Raw genomic sequence first — 20743 nt, 5'->3', positions numbered from 1 at the left:
TAGATTCTCCAGCTACTGAAGATCAGAAGGTTATAATAACTATATAGCTATACGCATTCTACATATTTTGTTACAAAAGAGAAATAAATTTCTAGATAAAGCATATTAAAAACAAACATTTTCAAAGCAACATAGCTGAGTCAGTTTGGAAAAAATAATCATTAGCAACTTACTTTGTCAACAGGACTTGGTAATGGTGCATGGATGACACTGAAAAGTAAAATTTAGAAGTTTTATCTAATATCCGGACAATAGAGGAAACAGAGTATGACAGCACCAGAATATCTTATACCACAAAGTTTATACATTTGCCTTCATGTAATTAAAAAAAAGTGAACTATTTTTCAATCCTTTATAAATGTATAAAATTCTTAGAAAACAAAAACATGTAAACCTACCTTGTACATATCAATATATTTCTAAAAACAAATTCCAAATCCAAAATGTATTAAATGCTCTTTGAGGGATATGAATTACTTGATTATAAGAATTTCTATACAGAAAAGGAGTACTCTACCCTTTTTCGGCTAGGTGTGGTGGCTGGTGCCTGTAATCCCAGCACTTTGGGAGGCTGAGGCAGGAGGATCACCTGAGGTCAGGAGTTCAAGATCAGCCTGGCCAACATGATGAAACCCTGTCTCTATTAAAAATATAAAAAAATTAGCTGGGTGTGGTGGCGCACACCTTTAGTCCTAGCTCCTCGGGAGACTGAAGCATAAGAATCGCTTGAACCCAGGAGGTGGAGGTTGCAGTGAGCCAAGACTGTGCCACTGCACTCCAGCCTGGGTGACCAAGTGAGACTCCGTCTCAAAAAACAAAAAAACAATATTCTCCCATTTTCAATTTTGAAATATGTAAATTATGTTCTCTTAAAATTAAACATCCCTATACAGAAAGTCTTTAAAAGCAAAGTTCTGGAAAGCAAGGTTATAATTTGGAAACTTGTTCCAGTGAAGAACAACTTTAATCAAAATACTACTATTCCTCTTCTCTACCCAGCCACCTCAGAAACTGACTGAAAACTTAGATATATGTATGAAACTGAACTCAGTGTAACACTTTAAAACAAAACGTTAAATAGATGGCACTAATTGGTACTAGTTGCGTTGTTGGCCTGATAACTACTGCTGACAAAAAAGGTAGTATAGCAGCTCAGAAACTATACTGGGTCCAAAATCTAGCTCTACCCACCAGCTGAAAGGCAAATTGCCTAATCAATATAGGTCTCAGCTTCCTCATGCATAAAATGAGATAATGAAGCCAGGTGCAGTGGCTCACACCTGTAATCCCAGCACTTTGGGAGGCCAAGGTGGACGGATCATGAGGTCAGGAGTTCGAGACCAGCCTGGCCAACACAGTGAAATGTCATCTCTACTAAAAATACAAAAATCAGCCACGTGTGGTGGCACGTGCCTGTAGTCCCAGCTACTTGGGAGGCTAAGGTGGGAGAATCGCTTGAACCCTGGGGGCGGAGGTTGCAGTGAGCCGAGGTCATGCCACTGCACTCCAGCCTGGGCAATAGAGCAAGACTCCATCTCAAAAAAAAAAAAAAAAAAGGGGGGGGAGCTAATCATACAACCAATTCCATGGAGTTATTGGGAGTATTAAATATATTAATATGAATAAAGAGCTTAAAACAGTACTTTGGAAATACGACTTTATCGCTACTGTTACTCTCATGAGAATATAGCAGCTAAAGAAGCTAGAGTCCCTATTTTATTTACAAGGCCCTGTAAGATACTGCTATGTGTGTTGGTGGTGAGTACAGGGGACTCAAAGCAAGGCTACCATGCATGACCTCTACCAGCTGCCAATCACTCCACATCCTAGAGGCCATTCTTGTAATGGCTAGCTTGGAGGTTGACTGGGTAAAGTTCTTAGATTTAACTGATAAATCATATGTAAGCTGCTGAAAAACTGATCAGATGTGAGTTAAAAATAGGAATAATTTTGATCCCACCTTAATAACTGCAAACACTGTAAGAACCGGTCTAATTCAACTAGTCACAAAAACACTAAAATGCTGAATAAAATGGAATATTAAGTACCAGCACCCACCTCCCTGCTAAGCACCCATGATACAGACTTAATTGAGCCTACATAAACTTTACTGTCCTTTGATTATACATCTGTGTTCTCAGGAACCTATTCACCTGTATATCCCCAAAGCCCATCACCAGGCCCTAACAAAGTTGGTGCCTAGTAAAGATTTTTTATAAATTATGTACAACTTTCCTCCAGAAAATTGAAATAGGCATTTTAAACAATAATTTATTTTTCTTGAATATAACAAATATTGATTATGGAAAATGTATGAAGTAAATCATGAAGAAATAAATAAAAATTACTGAATGCCAGCACTCAGAGAGAACCATTGTGGGTATATATCTTTTTCTCTGCAGATATGCACATATAGTGAAATGAACTTAAGAATGTCTAAATAACAGACCATTTGAGGTTAGGAGTTTCAGACCAGCCTGGCCAACATGGTGAAACCTATTTCTACTAAAAATACAAAACTAGCCAGGCGTGGTGGTGGGCGCCTGTAATCCCAGCTACTTGGGAGACTGAGGCAGGAGAATCACTCGAACCTGGGAGGCGGAGGTCGCAGTGAGCCGAGATCACACCACTGCACTCCAGTCTGGGCAACTGAGCAAGACTCCATCTCCCCCCAAAAAAAAAAAGTCTAAATAGAAACAAATGGTACAGTAGGGATTTTTTTAAAATTCACCTTTCTTAGTGACCCAAGTATAAAATCTTCTGTTCTTACAACAATCTCATTAATAAACAAAGGGCTAAAAATCTGGCAACACATTCCATAAGTGATATACATTTGTATTTTACAAAAACTACCCTGGATATAAGTATATTCTGAAGTATGAATACTTCATGTGCATATACAAACCTTAACAACGAAATGTGGAAAATGAAAATAGTTACTTAGTGTTAGAGTGGTGGGATTATACGCAATTTCTCTCTTTTTTTTTTAAAAAAAAATTCAAAAATTTTTTATTTTGGAGACAGAGTCTGACTCTGTCACCCAGCCTGGAGTGAAGTGGTCTGATTTTGGCTCACTGCAACCTCCATCTCCTGGGTTCAAGCTGTTCTCGTATCTCAGCCTCCTGAGTAGCTGGGACTACAGGTGCTCACCACCATGCCTGGCTAATTTTTTGTATTTTTAGTAGAGACGGGGTTTCGCCCTGTTGCCCAGGCTGGTCTCAAACTCCTGAGCTCAGGCAATCTGTCCACCTCAGAGTCCCAAAGTACTGGGATTACAGGCACAAGCCACCTGCTCCAGGCCTCTCTGTTTCTAATCATTAGAAAATGATTGGCCCAGGCACAGTGGCTCATGCTTGTAATCCTAGCACTTTGGGAGGCTGAGGGGAGCAGATCACCTGAGGCCAGGAGTTTGTGGCCAACATGGAGAAAACCCGTCTCTACTGAAAACACAAAAATTAGCCGGACATGGTGGTGTGCACCTGTAATTCCAGCTACTCGGGAGGCTGAGGTAGGAGGATCACTTAAACCTGGGAGGTGGAGGATGTAATGAGCCGAAATCATCCCACTGCACTCCAGCCTGGTTGACAAAAGCAAGATTCTGTTGGCGGGGGGGGGGGGGGGGGGGGGGGGGGGGGGGGGGGGGGGGGGGGGGGGGGGGGGGGGGGGGGGGGGGGGGGGGGGGGGGGGGGGGGGGGGGGGGGGGGGGGGGGGGGGGGGGGAGGGGGGGGGGGAGGGGAGATTATTGGCCAGCCTGTTACTTTTTTCTTTTCTTTTTTTTTTTTTGAGACGGAGTCTCGCTCTGTGGCCCGGGCTGGAGTGCAGTGGCTGGATCTCGGCTCACTGCAAGCTCTGCCTCCCGGGTTTACACCATTCTCCTGCCTCAGCCTCCCGAGTTGCTGGGACTACAGGTGCCCACCACCTCGCCTGGCTAGTTTTTTGTATTTTTTAGTAGAGACGGGGTTTCACCGTGTTAGCCAGGATGGTCTCGATCTCCTGACCTCGTGATCCGCCCATCTCGGCCTCCCAAAGTGCTGGGATTACAGGCTTGAGCCACCGCGCCCGGCCTCTGTTTCTTATCATTAGAAAATTATTGACCAGGTTTCTCTGTTTCTTATCATTTAAAAATTATTGGCCAGGTGTGGTGGCTCAGGCCTGTAATCCTAGCACTCTGGGAGACCGAGGTGGGTGGACTGCCTGTGCTTGGAGTTCAAGAGCAACCTGGGCAACAAGGTAAAACCCTGTCTCTACTAAAAGGAGAATTGCTTCTTCAAAATTCATCTTCTCCAGAAAGTTAGATTATGTACAACTAAATTGGCAGCAAAAATTTAAGTGATACTAATATTTAACCATATAAGAAAAGCCAAACAATGAGAAGGAAATGGGCAAAGATGAAAAGAATTACAGAAACACAAAGGATAGAGACACAATACATTGCAAGTGACTTTGAAAAAATTCACAAGTTCTACTAGATGGAATCTGAAAACACAGATGATTCCTTATGTAACTGTTCAAAGTTTTCAAACTGCATGAAAGAAAAATCTCACTATCAAATACAAACATCAAGGTCTTTAAGAAGCAATATATCATTAGTTGATTAATAGTTACTCATTTCTAAAACCTTAATTCTTTTTTTTTTTTTTTTTGAGACGGAGTCTCGCTCTGTCGCCCAGGCTGGAGTGCAGTGGCCGAATCTCAGCTCACTGCAAGCTCCGCCTCCCGGGTTTACGCCATTCTCCTGCCTCAGCCTCCCGAGTAGCTGGGACTACAGGAGCCCACCACATCGCCTGACTAATTTTTTTTATTTTTTAGTAGAGACGGGGCTTCACCGTGTTAGCCAGGATGGTCTCGATCTCCTGACCTCGTGATCTGCCCGTCTCGGCCTCCCAAAGTGCTGGGATTACAGGCTTGAGCCACTGCGCCCGGCCCTAAAACCTTAATTCTTGACTCTTAAAAGCTAACTTATATTAAACTTCCTAAAGTTTATTTTAATTTTAATAATTAAGCTGTAATTACAAATAGAAAACAGATTGTTTTAAATTTACAGTATTACTTCATATGCCAAGGACTAAAAAAAGGAAAAAGAAAAATGAATTAAAATGTTTTAAAACCTATGCTATTTTGCTTCAGATATCTTGAAAGGTAAACAAAAGTAAGTGGCTTCTAACAAGCACAAAATAAATGATTCTACTGAAAGCACAGACTAACACAGCAATGGGTGGGCCTCGCTCTGCTTAATCTTTCCTTCTCACTTTCCTATTCAGTGCTTTACTTCTCCTTCAATTTATTGCTTTCTCTTAACCTCCTACCCTCAGATCACTGTCTCTGTTTTTGAAAGACAGGAAAATATTATGTTGGGTATAAAAACAAGCTTCTAGCACATTCAAGGCTTTCCCTACAAATAAAAAATGTTAAGTTTAAAGATTGCTTAACTCCCTTCAACACTTCATAATAATAATAATAATCTCTGAAAAGCCCAAGATCAAAATGTACTTACGTATGCTTTTAAAATCTAGATTTTATGGGTAATTTTTCCCTTTCAAATATCTGCCTCTAAATGACCTTTACACTCCTTCATACAGAAAGTAAATAGGACATTGGAAAAATCTTCAAAAACCTCCCACCAAAATAAGCTACCAACTATATTGATATCCTCAAGGTCTTATAAGATTGTGACACTGGCATTAATACCAGAAGTGATCACAGTTTAAGAAGTCCTATATTAAGTGAAAACAAAAAGGAATGAAGCTATCACTTACCAATAACTTTTTTTTTTTTTTTTGAGACGGAGTCTCGCTCTGTCGCCCCAGGCTGGAGTGCAGTGGCCGGATCTCAGCTCACTGCAAGCTCCGCCTCCCAGGTTTACGCCATTCTCCTGCCTCAGCCTTCCCGAGTAGCTGAGACTACAGGCGCCCGCCACCTCGCCCGGCTAGTTTTTTGTATTTTTTAGTAGAGACGGGGTTTCACTGTGTTAGCCAGGATGGTCTCGATCTCCTGACCTCATGATCCGCCCGTCTCGGCCTCCCAAAGTGTTGGGATTACAGGCTTGAGCCACTGTGCCCGGCCACCAATAACATATATATTTGAAACGTGAAAAACAACTAATTATCCATCAAAATATAAATTAAATTTGGAAACAAAATAATCTTTGCCTCTAATACATTATTTACTAGAATTGCAACTAAAGCAAAAAAGCAATTTAAACTTAAGTGTATTATATTCCAAAAAGTACTAATCAATTTTCTAACATTATGTAAATAGTCCTGAAGCAGGTATTAGCAGTATACCGTCATCTAGAATATCAGCACTAAATTCTTTACAGTACTAAACTTCACAAAAACTTCACAGTACTAAATTATACTCACTCTGAGCGGAGCCGGGCTTCCATACCATCTGGTAGAAAAAGTTTTATTGTGGAAACAATACACCCATGGGTAACTGGTTGAAACAAACAAATAACATGGATGAAATAATTGTTTAAAAATATAAAACTTCACACCTCTCATATCTAAACACAGTTTATTCTTAAAAGTAACAATTTCTCAAAAAGAAAATAAAGCTAGTGGTTTAATGACAGTATTATTACCCTGGAGAAACTCATCTTGTCCATAATGAATCACAATTGCAAGGCAGAAATAAGGATAGAATTGTTTTGAAAAGTGTCTTAATCTCCAATTCTATAATAACAGTCAATAAAAGGTTCAATTCCAATTCTATAATAACAGTCAATAAAATTGTGAGGGGGAAATACACTTTTCCTCATCTGTCAGTATCAAACATAAGTCTGACTATTCCCAAATTTAAAATATAGCTCTTATGCCAAATCTTCCTTTCTCCAACCTATTACAGACATAACCACACCTCACAAAACTCTCAAGTTCTGCATAATACAGTTGAGAATATGCCACTGAATCCCCCATTTTATGGGTGAGAAAACCAAGACCTCAGACAAGTGAAACTGCCTCCACAATTCTCTACTATTAAGTATCAGAATTGTTTGCTAGTGTCTCGTGTTTCTATTTCAATATTTAAAATTTTTGTTTTTCTTGATAGTTGTTTCTTCCTCCGCCCCCAAAATGACATCAGTACAGTCCCTTTGTAGACAGCTTCTTACTGTTGCATCTTACTTCCTCCTTTTCCTACTGAAGATTTTAAGAGACAAAACTCCCGAAAGTAGCACTTGCAGAGTTTCCCTATATGTGGGTTTAATTTTAAAAAATTGTTTTCTGGTTTGAAAGTTGATCGTTTTTTATTTCTCTTTTCTCTATTCCTCAAATACTGTATTACATTTTCCAGAGTTCAAATAATTATTTCACTAAGCTCTGATTAAAAACTAATGCAGGCTGATGAAAATACACTACATAGCCAGGCGCGGTGGCTCAAGCCTGTAATCCCAGCACTTTGGGAGGCCGAGACGGGCGGATCACAAGGTCAGGAGATCGAGACCATCCTGGCGAACACAGTGAAACCCCGTCTCTACTAAAAATACAAAAAACTAGCCGGGCAAGGTGGCGGGCGCCTGTAGTCCCAGCTACTCGGGAGGCTGAGGCCGGAGAATGGCGGGAACCCGAGAGGCGGAGCTTGCAGTGAGCTGAGATCCGGCCACTGCACTCCAGTCTGGGCGACAGAGCAAGACTCTGCCTCAAAAAAAAAAAAAAAAAAAGAAAATACACTACATCATGATTAGGGGAGTGGTGGTTATGAGACCATATACATTTGTCAAAACTCACTGAATTGTACATGTAAAATTGTGTTATACATAAATTATACCTCAACAAAACTGAATTTTAAGAATAGAGCTAATGTTGGCCGGGCATGGTAGCTCACACCTGTAATCCCGGTACTCTGGGAGGCCAAGGTGGGCGGATCACCTGAGGTCAGGATTTCGAGACCAGCTTGGCCAACCTGGCGAAACCCCTCTACTAAAAATACAAAAATTAGGCCAGGCTCGGTGGCTTATGCCTGTAATCCTAGCACCTGGGGAGGCTGAGATGGCCAGATCACCTGAGGTCAGGAGTTCAAGACCAGCCTGCTCAACATGATGAAACCCTGTCTCTACAAAAATACAAAAATTAGCCAGGCATGATGGTGGGTGCCTGTAATCCCAGCTACTCAGGAGGCTGAGGCAGGAGAATTGCTTGAGCCTGGGAGGCAGAGGTTGCAGTGAGCCAAGATCGCACCATTGCACTCCAGCCTGGGCAACAGAGCGAAACTCCATCCCAGAAAAAAAAAAAAAAATAGCCGGTGTGGTGGCAGGTGCCTGCAATCCCAGTGACTCGGGAGGCTGAGGCCAGCAGAACTGCTTGAACCTGGGAGGTGGAAGCTGCAGTGAGCCGAGATCATGCCACCGCACTCTAGCCTGGGCGACAGAGTGAGACTCTGTCTCAAAAAAAAAAAAAAAATAGAGCTAATGCATTTGGGGGTATTAAATGATCAGGCCCACTAATCATCAAGATGATATTATAAACATGAAGTTATATGACTGTCATCTGGAAATGCACATTAAAATTAAGAAATTTAACACCATGTATTCAATATTGATTTGATTTTCATTACTAATTGATTATATAAAAGTGCTAACACAGATCAAGAACCATCTATTGGCAAGTCACAGTGGCTCACACCCACAATCCCAGCGCTGTGGGAGGCTGAGGTGGGAGGATCACTTGAGTTCAGCTTGGGGAACATAGCGAGACCCAGTCTCTACAAAAAATTTAAAAATTAGCAGGGTGGAGGTGGTGTACACCTGTACCCAGCTACTTAGAAGGCTAAGGTTGGGGGATCGCTTGAGCCCGGGATTTCGAGGCTGCAGTGACCCATGTTCACACCACTGCACTCCAGCTGGGTAAGACCCTAACTCAAAAACAAAAACAAACAAACAACAAAAAACAGAACCATCTATTGGCAGTCTTCTAAACTCTGCCCAGCATAGTAACTATTGCCATGAACCACTGGTCTCCTTCATTCCTGTCTGACCTCATCCTCTATCCTGCTACCACGGATATCCTATACAAAGCCAAGCTACCTGCAATCTCCAAGCACTTTACCTTTCACAGCCCCATGCCTTTTACACAGGCTGTCCCTTCTGTAAGCAATGTTTTTATCCTCTCGCCTGCAAGACCATGTGCTACTTAGTCTCCAGGCTCAGATTTTCTAATTCCTTCACCAAAGCTCAGTATCTGAGTAAGATGTCCCCAGAGCCTCCTACATCTATTTCTTAAAACATTAAGCACATTACATTGTGAATATTTATCACTTATAGAAACTGCTGTCTCACCAATTAGATTCAACTCTTTGAGGGCATCAAGGATTATCTGCTTCTCAATTTAAAAACCTATGTACTTAGTAGAGTCATCTGGTACAGAAAGCATTTTACTGAAGATGTTGAGGAACATGCCTGCTTAGTATTTCATAGCTCCCACTACTCCTGTGCAAAGATGTTTCTTACTTTTAAGACATTAGGGTTCATCTCTATTTGTAGGAACCACCTAGCTTTCTCCTTTCCCAGGCAAAAGACACAAGAGACAGATTTCTTTCTTTCTTTCTTTCTTTTTTTTAAGACAGAGTCTCTCTCTTTCACCTGGGCTGGAGCACAATGGCATGATCTCGGCTCACTGTGAGCTCCGCCTCCTGGGTTCAAGCCATTCTCATGCCTCAGCCTCCCGAGTAGCTGGAACTATAGGCGCCCACCACCATGCCTGCCTAATTTTCTTTTTTTTGTATTTTTAGTAGAGACGGGGTTTCATCGTGGTCTCGATCTCCTGACCTCGTGATCTGCCTGCCTCGGCCTCCCAAAGTGCTGGGATTACAAGCGTGAGCCACTGTGCCCAGCCAAAGAGATAGATTTCTCTCTCTCATGATAAATGAATTTCTAGAGGATGGCTCCTCGAGAGATTCACTATAAATAGCCTACAATAAATACAGGAGCATGATACAACATGAAGATCCAGCAATACCTACACTTTAATTTGGTAATAAAGTTGTTTTTTAAAAAAGAAAAATAGGTGGAACAAGTTATAGAATAAAACTATAAATAAAACAGGTTGCCAGAGGTGACAACCTGTGATATACAACATCAGTAATTCTGTTGTTCAGACACATTACCCTGAAGTTCAGCAAACGAGATGATGCACACATCTATGAGATGAACCAAGGGCTAATACTGACTGGGCAGTACAGAGTTGCTGTACAGTTGTAGGCAGTTTAAAAAACAAAAACAGGCCGGGCGCGGTGGCTCAAGCCTGTAATCCCAGCACTTTGGGAGGCCGAGACTGGCGGATCACAAGGTCAGGAGATCGAGACCATCCTGGCTAATACGGTGAAACCCCATCTCTATTAAAAAAATACAAAAAACTAGCCGGGCGCGGTGGCGGGCGCCTGTAGTCCCAGCTACTCCAGAGGCTGAGGCAGGAGAATGGCGGGAACCCGGGAGGCGGAGTTTGCAGTGAGCTGAGATCTGGCCACTGCACTCCAGCCTGGGCGACAGAGCGAGACTCCGTCTCAAAAAAACAAAAACAAAAACAAAAACAAAAATAACCCATGTCTGACTAAGCTGATGATCTAGTCCAGTCAACCATGCCTTTGATGTGATTCTTATGACAACTAGATATACACATGCATAGACATGTTATCCTTTTGATTTGCAACAGGCAAGTAATTAAAGCAACCTGATGAAAATGTTTTGTTCTAATACTTGTATTAATCAACTATACATAGCAGCATTTCCCAAAATGCTAGCAAGCATTACAAAAAAGGATGAGGGTCTGATGACTTTGGGAAATGCTTGGTTTAAAAGAGATTTAGGGGCTGGGTGCGGTGGCTCACGCCTGTAATCCCAGCACTTTGGGAGGCCGAGGTGGGCAGATCACAAGGTCAGGAGATAGAGACCATCCTGGCTAACATGGTGAAACCCTGTCTCTACTAAAAATACAAAAAAATTAGCTGGGCGTGATGGTGGGTGCCTGTAGTCCCAGCTACTTGGGAGGCTGAGGCAGGAGAATGGCATGAACCCAGGAGGCAGAGCTTGCAGTGAGCTGCACTCCAGCCTGGCAACAGAGCGAGACTCCATCTCAAAAAAAAAAAAAAAAAAAAGATGGATGAAGATTCACGGGACATTTTAAAATTTATTCAACCAATATGTTCCAGGTTGTGTGTGGAGATTCTACAATGAAGACAGACACACTTCCTACTCTTGCACAGCTTACTATTTAGTGAGGTTCGTAAACATATAAAAGGGATAAGTACAGGGGTATGGAGTGGGCACCTTGTCCAGCCCTGAGGATCAAGAAAGGTTTCTAGGCATAGGAAAAACATGTGCATGGGCTTGAAGGCCAGGTCTATTAGGAGGAGTAAAAGTAATTCAGTGCAGTTGAAGCACAATGCCAAAGGAAGATACACCATTGACTTTGCTCTTAATAGGCCCTTTGTTCGCAGGGGCTTAACTAAGAAAAATATATTGGTGATGAAGACCTGAAGTAATAAGCTGACTGAAGTTACATGTGTTCATAGAACTAAATGGCCCCAAGCTTTGCAACAGAGGGTTACTGTAATAATGCGTGACCCAGAAAACTCATTCTTTGAGCAGTTTGTGGGTCTAGGAAAAGAGGAGTGGCAAGTGGTTAGGTTGCTAAACCTCAGCTTTCTCACTTTCTTCCATTCTTTTAAAAAATCTATTAGAATGTCAGCTCTTTGTTTACAATAATATTTTATCAGTATAGAGCAGCTTATGTGTACATGCCTGACCACTGAGTTTTCTCCTTGAAGCCATACACAAGGAATGGCAAACATCAAAATCAGATTGTTGGTGGGGTCCAAAATGCAAGACTTTAATCCCACCACTTTGGGAGATTAAGGCAGGAGGATTACTTCAAGCCAGGAGTTCAAGGCCAGCCTGGGTAACACAGTAAGGCCCCCCCCTCTATAAATTAAAAAAATTTTTAAAAGATTGTTTTGGATTGCTAAGAATAGAAGTGACACTAATATGAACCGATATGTTCAGCAGCATTAGGTTCATGTTACCTTTTTAACAAAATCCTGATACACACACACAATCTTACATATTATATATAGTCTTTCTGAAAATTTTTTTTTTTTTTTGAGACGGAGTCTCGCTCTGTCGCCCAGGCTGGAGTGCAGTGGCCGGATCTCAGCTCACTGCAAGCTCCGCCTCCTGGGTTCACGCCATTCTCCTCCCTCAGCCTCCCGAGTAGCTGGGACTACAGGCGCCCGCCATCTCGCCCGGCTAGTTTTTTGTATTTTAGTAGAGACGGTTTCACCGTGTTAGCCAGGATGGTCTCGATCTCCCGACCTTGTGATCCGCCCGTCTCGGCCTCCCAAAGTGCTGGGATTACAGGCTTAAGCCACCACGCCCGGCCGTCTTTCTGAAATTTTTTAACATATATACAAATTAGTTTATATAAATACATAAATGTCCTACATACTGGGTGATTTTTTAATTGTAGTTCTAGTAACTTCTCCCTTTTAATTTGGCTCCTTCTTCTCCTCTATTCCTTCTTCCCTCCCACCCACACTCCTGGATGACTCACATTAAAGATCTAGAGATATATATGTCTAACATATATGTATTTATAGGGATTGGTGAGACTATTTTAAATAATGAAATTATAAAAACAATTGATTCTTTCTTTACTCAACATTATACTTATAGAAATCCCTGCAATTCACATAATTTTAATTCATTATTTTTAATACCTGTACAATGGGGAGGTTTAAAATCATGCTTCCATTGTTTTTAGTATGATACTCACTGATGCCAAAAACATCCTTTCCTAAGTCCTAACAAACCATCATTCACATGTATACAAATGTACTTTATTATAAGTGTATTCAAAAGCACTATATAGTATTGTTTTGCAGGCATTCATGCTTTCTGTAAATGGTTACACTATACAAATCTTTCAACAGTTTGCTTGAGATAAAGTTTGAGATTTATCTTTGTTTATATATGCAAATTTAGTCCATACATTTTCACAGCTGTATAGTATTTTGCTATTTTTTATTCTATTTTACTTAATATTTTTATTTTACTTAGTTTTCTTTTCATCCTATTTATTTAGAGTTTTTATTAGGGGTAACTCCTAAATTTGATCAAATGCCTTTTCAGTATCTCTGGCTATTCAGTGACACAACTATTGGTTATACAGTTACATGGTCTTTCTACTTTAGTTTGTGGATTATGTTGATAGATTGCCTGATACTGACTCATCTTGGCATTTCTGGAATAAACCCTACTTTGTTGTTTATCCTAGCTTTATTTCTGGATTTAATTTACTAATATCTTTTGTTTTTAGAGATAAGGCTGGAGTGCAATAGCATGATCGGGGCTCACTGCAGCCTCAACTTCCTGGGCTCAAGTGAAGCGATCCTCCCACCTCAGCCTCTGGAGTAGCTGAGACAAGTGCATGCTACCATGCCTACAGCTAATTAAAAAAATTTGGGGGCAGGGAAGCGGGTAGAAACAGTGTCTCCCTCTATTGCCCAGGCTGGTTTGAACTCCTGGGCTCAAGGACTCCTCCTACCTCAGCCTCCCAAAGTGCTGGGATTACAGGTGGGAGGCACTGTGTCTGGCCTAATAGCATTTCAGCATTTTTTTTTTTTTTGAGACAGGGTCTGGCTCTGTTGCTCAGGCTGGAGTGCGGTGGTGCGGTCATGGCTCACTGCAACCTCTGCCTCCCAGGCTCAAGCCATCCTCCCACTTCAGTCTCCTGAGTAGCTGGGACTACAGGCGTGCGCCACCATGCTCAGCTGATTCATGCCCAGCTGACTCTTTGCATTACCTCATCCTTTTTATCAATCAATACTTAATAATTCTCTTTAGGAAATGCAAGCCAAGAAGACAGACATTCCTTGGAGAGAAAGACAATGTAGTCAAATTCTCTTCTTCTCTATGGGTTACTCACAGTCGGGGTTCCATTTAATTCTTTGCTTTTTGGTAGAGATGGGGTTTCACCATGTTGCCCAAGCTGGTATCAACCTACTTGGCTCAAGCAATCCACCTGCCTCAAACTCCCAAAGTGCTAGGATTACAGGCATGAGCCACTATGCCAAGCCCTGGCCTAGTATCTTAATTGACATTTTTCATCTATTGTTATAAATAAAATTAATTATAGTTTTCTTTTTGTATCTATATCTTTATCAGATTTTCACATTAATGACATGCTAGGTTCTTTAAAGGATTCTGAAAGCTTTCCATCTTAATGTTTGGAATTACTTAAATAACACAGGGTTTATCTGCTTTTTAAAATAAGATCAAATTCAGCTGTAAATCCCTCTGTTTCTGGTGTCTTTTCAATGGTGAATCTTTAATAACTTTTTAGTCTCTTTCAAAAACAATCAGTTATTCAAATTTTTCCACTTCTTGAGATAATTATGCTAGGAAAACATCAATTTACTCTAATTTTTTCTTTTCTCTTGCCATAGGTAGCTATACAAGATTCTCTTATTATTCTTGTAGTATATCCTGTATTTGTGTTTTATTTCTCCTTTCTCATTTCTCATCTTGTATATTTTTGCTAGTATTTTTAACTTAATGCATTATGGTTTATTAATTACCTTGTTCACTGTTTTCTTTTTATTAATAAAAGAACCAGCGTTTGGGTTTGTTTATCCCTTGCAGAATTTTTTGTCACTGTTTCATTAATTTCTGCTTTTATTTCTCTTTTTCAACTTCTTTTACTTACTCATTTTCTGATTTTTTTCTGATTAGTATCAGATTTCTTAATTGTCTTTCTTCTTTAACATGAAAGGAATTTAAGATTATTAATATTATCTGACTAAAAGACTTACTGTATTTTGGCATAAAAGTCTCCTCTCTTTACAATATAGTGTGAATTTTCCCTTTTGATTTCTTCTTTGATCCAGGGGTTATCTAGTAGTGTTGCATAATTTCAGGAGAATTCTCCAAGTGATTACAAAAGATTATCAAACCACTGTTTAGCGAAGGACAAAAATCAGTACTTTTTTTCTGGTATACTCTTAAACAGGTAGTACTCAACTGGTGACACAGCTGTATCCCAAGAGCCCGTGCTTAACATAAGTCAACTTTCTGAAGTCAGTAAGTACCAAAAGAAACAACATTTTAAATGATGCAAGTTTTTTTTTAAACTAATCTCCTTAAAGTCAGCATAAAAGATAGGTAAAATTTCACAGAAGACTGTTAAAATCTAATGTTACTGACCAGGCGTGATGGCTCACACCTGTAATCCCAGCACTTTGGGAGGCCGAGGTGGGCAGATCATGAGGTCAAGAGATCGAGACCATCCTGGCCAACACGGTGAAACCCCGTCTCTACTAGAAATACAACAATTAGCTGGGTATGGTGGTGCGTGCCTGTAGTCCCAGCTACTCGGGAGGCTGAGGCAGGAGAATGGCATGAACCCAGGAGACAGAGCTTACAGTGAGCCGAAATCGTGCCACTGCACTCCAGCCTGGGCAACAAAGTGAGACTCCGTCTCAAAAAAAAAACAAAAAAAAAAATCTAATGTTACTAAAATAAGATTATACTAAGAGGAACTTTGAATCTCAGGGTCATCTTCTTAGCTTTCTATAGCATTTTCTAAAGAGTATCCCTCACAGATAGATGGGAAAAAAACAGTGGAAAGGAGGTTGGAAAGAGTTGCATTCTATAACGGCCACCTCCTTGGAAATCTGCATATATGTTAGCATATTAAAAACTCTAAGAAGTCCCGCTTATCTTAACTAAGTATTCTCTTTTTTTTTTTTTGAGACGGAGTCTCGCTCTGTTGCCCAGGCTGGAGTGCAGTGACCGGATCTTGGCTCACTGCAAGCTCCGCCTCCCAGGTTTACGCCATTCTCCTGCCTCAGCCTCCCCAGTAGCTGGGACTACAGGCGCCTGCCACCTCGCCCAGCTAGTTTTTTTTGAATTTTTTAGTAGGGACGGGGTTTCACCGGGTTAGCCAGGATGGTCTCGATCTCCTGACCTCGTGATCCGCCCGTCTCGGCCTCCCAAAGTGCTGGGATTACAGGCTTGAGCCACTGCGCCCGGCCTTAACTAAGTATTCTCTAAATGTATTTCATTACCTCATCCTTTTTATCAATCAACACCTAATCATTCTCTTTAGGAAATGCAAGCCAAACAGACAGACGTTCCTTGGAGAAAAAGACAATATAATCAAATTATCTTCTTCTCTATGGGTTACTCACAGCCGGGGTTCCATTTAATGAGCTCGGTTTACTGTTTGCTGAATGACTTGGAGGTGTGATATGGCAAGAGCAGATATAGGAGTGTCTAATGCAGCTATTCCCAGTATGGTCATATATAAGTTGAATTCTCTTAGTAAGGAGTGTCAATATTTTGCACCAAAATACAAACCTTTCTTTTTTGGTTTACAATTGTAAATGGAAATTCCTAAGATGTTGGCCCTACCCAAATTCAAATATCAAAACCCAACTTTCTGAGGAGGCCAAAAAAACCCATTAAAAGTAATACTGCTGTTGCAATACCAGTGAAAGTATATGCATAAATATGCACATGAACACACACACACCAGCATCATCAGCATTTTCATTATCAGCATCATCACCATCTCTACTATGCAAAATGTCAGAGCCTGATGACTCTGACCAGTATCACCAGATCAGAGTATGTTCAGACAAATGAAGGGAGAAACTTGCCAAATGGTTGCACTATCCATATTAAACTAATAAAGTGGAACTAAACACTTATGGTTTTTATCCATTTAGTTTTATGATTTAGCTATATAATTTCATGGTCATAAAGTAGACAGTAAACTAGGTAGAGGCAGGAAGCTTCTGAATTGTAAAAACAAAGATCAATCTACATTTATTTAGCTAAAGAACTTTCAGTTTCAAAAATTGTAAGATGTTAAATTTTATTTTATACTTGTGATAGCTACTATTAGCTGCCTACCTCTACTGCCTTTCCATCTTCTTTCTTGCTAAGAGAACTCTAATTTTGTTTGGGGTAACAATGCACACACAACCCGAAGGAATAAATCAAAATTTATCTATGTCAATCATAGATCTTCTTGCTCCCCTTCATGAGATTAAGTAACTTCACCAGACTTCTTTGTAGCTATAGGTAACTATGTATGTGATCTACCCATGTGGCCAGTGAAACCTAAGGAGAAATCTGCTGGGAGGATTCTGCAAAAGATTGTTCTTTCAACATAAAAAGAGAGCCACACAAGAAGGCATTTTATCCCCATCTCATCCTTTTTGCCTAGGATACTGGTGTGAGGAAAATGATGCCTGGAGCTTGCAGCCATCATCTTATTACCATGAAGCAACAACCAAAAGCATGAGAAACTAAAATGTTTAAGACAGTAGAACAGGAAGACAGTAAGACCCTGGATCCCTGATGATATCATTGAGTCAACTGAACAAATGAACATATCTGCCTCCAGATCTCTCATTAAGTCTCATTATCAACAATAAATATCCTGTGGTTTAAGCTTGTCTTGGTTGGGTATGCTGTCATTGCAGCCAATTGGTTCCTAACTGTGATGAAGAACATAAATTACTAATTAACACTTTAGAATTAAAATTTTAGAAGAGCAATAGGGAAAGTATGAGACTTTTAACTTTTCACTACATATAATGCTGTATTTAAATCACTTTCACAAGCATGTAATGTTTTGTAATGTCAAGTAAGAGAATGAAAAATTAACCCTTAAAAGACAAGTAATAAAAAAAGTGATCCATACCCGTACCTTTCCGTGTATTCTCTGTCACGTCTACCCCAAACTGGATAATGTCACCGGAAAGAATTTCACATGGTGGACTTTCTTCAGAGCCTCGACTCAATCTCTGGCTATTTATAAAAGTACCATTACTACTTTTAGTGTCTTGAAGATAAAACTGCAAAAAAAAAAAAAAAAAAAAAGTCACATTAATAGTAGTAATTCCAAATGTACTTTTTAAAAAAGTGCTTCCAGCTTTGCCAACTATTGCAGGTGAATTTTTCCCCTATTAATTCAAACCACTCATTTCAGCTAAGGTTCTCCTTTAACATATATGAAATTAGAATCTGAAAACTAGGTGATTTAGAATTCAGCTATACAAAATGGTACAACCTCTTTGGAAGAGTTTGTCAGGTCCTCAAAATGTTAAACATAAAGTTAGTATACAACCCAGCAATTCCACTCCTAGGTATATATCCAAGAGAACTAAAAACATGTTCTCATAAAAACTTCTACACAAATGTTGGCATTATTCATAACAGCCAAAAAGGGAAAATAATCCAACTATCCATCAACTGATAAATGAATCAACAAATGTGGTAGACATTCATATAACTAAATATTATTTGGCAATAAAGGGGTAAAGTATTGATAACATGCTACAACATGAATGAACGTTTAAAACATTACGTGAAGTAAAAGAAGTCAGTCACAAAAGACTGATGTATTATAATGATTCAATTTATATGAAACATCCAGAATAGGCAAAGCTATACAGACAAAATGCACATGAGTGCTTACAAAAGGTTGAAGTGGCAGGTAGGAATGGGGAATGAGTACTAATGGGTACAAGGTTTCTTTTTGAGGTGATGAAAATATTCTAAGATTAGTGGTGATGGCTGTACAACTCTGAATATACTATACTCAAAACCACTGAATTGTATGCTTTAGAAGGTGAATTTTATAGTATATTCCTTATATGTGAATATAGCTATTTTTTTTAAAGGAAGGGAAGACCAGCTAGACAAAATTCTATCTTTCCATCTCACTTTTTTGTTTGTTTGCTTTTGAGACAGTCTCTGTCACCTAGGCTAGAGTGCAGAGGCAAGATCTCAGCTCACTGAAACCTCTGCCTCTCAGGTTCAAGCGATTCTCCTGCCTTAGCCTTCCGAGTAGCTGGGACTACAGGTGCGAACCACCACACCCGGCTAATTTTTTTGTGTATACTTTTAGTACAGACAGGGTTTCGTCATGTTGGCCAGGCTGGTCTCAAACTCCTGACCTCAGGTGACCCACCCGCCTCGGCCTCCCAAAGTGCTGGGATTACAGGTGTGAGCCAGGGTGCCCAGCTTTTCCATCTCACTTTGTTTACTAGGATGTCTGGGTTAAATTAAAGAAAGTGTTTTTTGTTGCACAGGCAAGGGCAACTGGTTTTAGGTAATGCCTATAGTTAACAGCTATCAATCAGCTAACACAACTTGATATCAGGACTGATATATCTCACTAAATTCTTTGTGACAAAGCAGATTTGAGACACTAGAAAAATAAAGGAATCAACTATAAAGGTACCAACTTTCTGACCTACCAAATTTGCTTCTCATCACTTGGGTAACCCTCTCTCTTTAAAAATGGAAAGGATAGCAGGAGGCACAGGAAGCCTAACTATTTATTACTTACAAATCCTTAAAAAATTTCAGCACAACTGGGATCACACACAACAGACTTACTAGGCAGAGAATCACCAGAAAAAAAAGGTGTACCTTTCTTTTTGGATTTTTCTACACTCTTCAGCCCTACTTATTTAATAACACATTTTCACTGAATTTCTTCCTAAGGAAGAAAGGTAATAAGATACCTAATACACTATATATCAAAATATACTTTTGCCACCAGGCCCTCACTTAACATTAAAGCTATGATAAAGAGATTAGTACTTTAGGCCAGTTGTGGTGGCTCACGCCTATAATCCCAGAACTTTGGGAGGCCGAGGTGGGCAGATCACTTGAGGTCAGAGGTTCGAGACCAGCCTGGCCAACATGGTGGTGCATGGTGGCGTGGTGGCACGCACCTGTAATCCCAGCTACTTGGGAGGCTGAGGCAGGAGAATCGCCTGAACCCTGGAGGCAGAGGTTGCAGTGAGCCAAGATCGTGCCCCTGCACTCCAGCCTAGAAAACTGAACGAGACTGTCTCAGAAACAAACAAAAAAAGATATTACTACTTTCATTGATAAAGGAGAAAAGTGAGATGCAGGCATATTAAGTATCTTTCAAAAGTCACAGAACTGGGGAACACAGAAGCAAGGGTTCAAATAAGAAAATTAAAAGAGCCATTTTTCCTCATTACTTCACACCAACCTTTATGTTTCATTTATCCTTCACCCCTCCCACAGCTCTCTTCCAAAATTAAATATAACTAAAGACTAAGAAGCAATCTGCAGAAAATGTTCAAATGACATTTCATTTCATTAATTCGTAGCTGACAACTTAAAGGCCATGAGGCTGTCTATAAATGACTCATTCTCTGTTTATAATTCAAAATAGACCAACTGTTACTTTGATTAGCAGTTTGTATATCTAATTACAGACCATTAATTAAGAAAATTGTGTTGATATTTTAAATACATTTGAAACTTACAGGACTTAACATTTCACCCTGGGAAATAAGGACAGACAATACTTTCAAGTGGGAATATTTACCCTCAAAATCTTTTCTGCACTGGAACTTAATGTTACATTGTATAAGAGAGTTTTTTTTTGTTTTTTAATAAATATATTCTTGGGAAATGTGGTAATGTCTGGATTCTGGTCAGGTTATGTTCAGTAATATGTACCTGGGCAAGTTAAATAAGGGAATTATATGATATTTACAGTGGTTTTCAAACTTCAAGTTCTGATATATTAGTGGGTTACTAAGTCAATTTAGTGAGTTGCAACTAGCATTTTTAAAAAAAAAACATAAAATGGAACAGAATAAAAATAAAGAATACATTATTAGGTAAGGTTCATTACTGTTTAACACTTTGTTGAAAAACAAAAAGAAATACATGTATATATATACAACACAT

At 40.0% G+C, this 20743-nt stretch overlaps 1 protein-coding gene across 34 annotated transcripts in view; it reads right to left on the bottom strand.

The window, feature by feature from the left end:
- Window positions 1-20743, bottom strand: part of SLMAP (sarcolemma associated protein) — a 183733-nt gene that overhangs the window by 87078 nt on the left and 75912 nt on the right. For 22 of the 34 annotated variants that reach the window (XM_033210222.1, XM_033210220.1, XM_033210241.1 and 19 more), the window contains 3 exons: window positions 17709-17856; window positions 6363-6435; window positions 174-210 (listed from right to left, as the gene is read on the bottom strand). In XM_033210222.1, the coding sequence (XP_033066113.1) occupies window positions 174-210; window positions 6363-6435; window positions 17709-17856 (258 nt within the window). Of the gene's footprint in view, window positions 1-173; window positions 211-6362; window positions 6436-17702; window positions 17857-20743 lie in introns of all 34 variants that reach the window. The other 12 variants (XM_033210221.1, XM_033210219.1, XM_033210240.1 and 9 more) reach the window with 1 other exon arrangement.

Source organism: Trachypithecus francoisi, unplaced genomic scaffold (assembly GCF_009764315.1).
Source record: "Trachypithecus francoisi isolate TF-2019V2 unplaced genomic scaffold, Tfra_2.0 Lachesis_group0, whole genome shotgun sequence".
Taxonomy (NCBI): domain Eukaryota; kingdom Metazoa; phylum Chordata; class Mammalia; order Primates; family Cercopithecidae; genus Trachypithecus; species Trachypithecus francoisi.
This window is presented reverse-complemented; position numbering and strand designations above follow the sequence as displayed.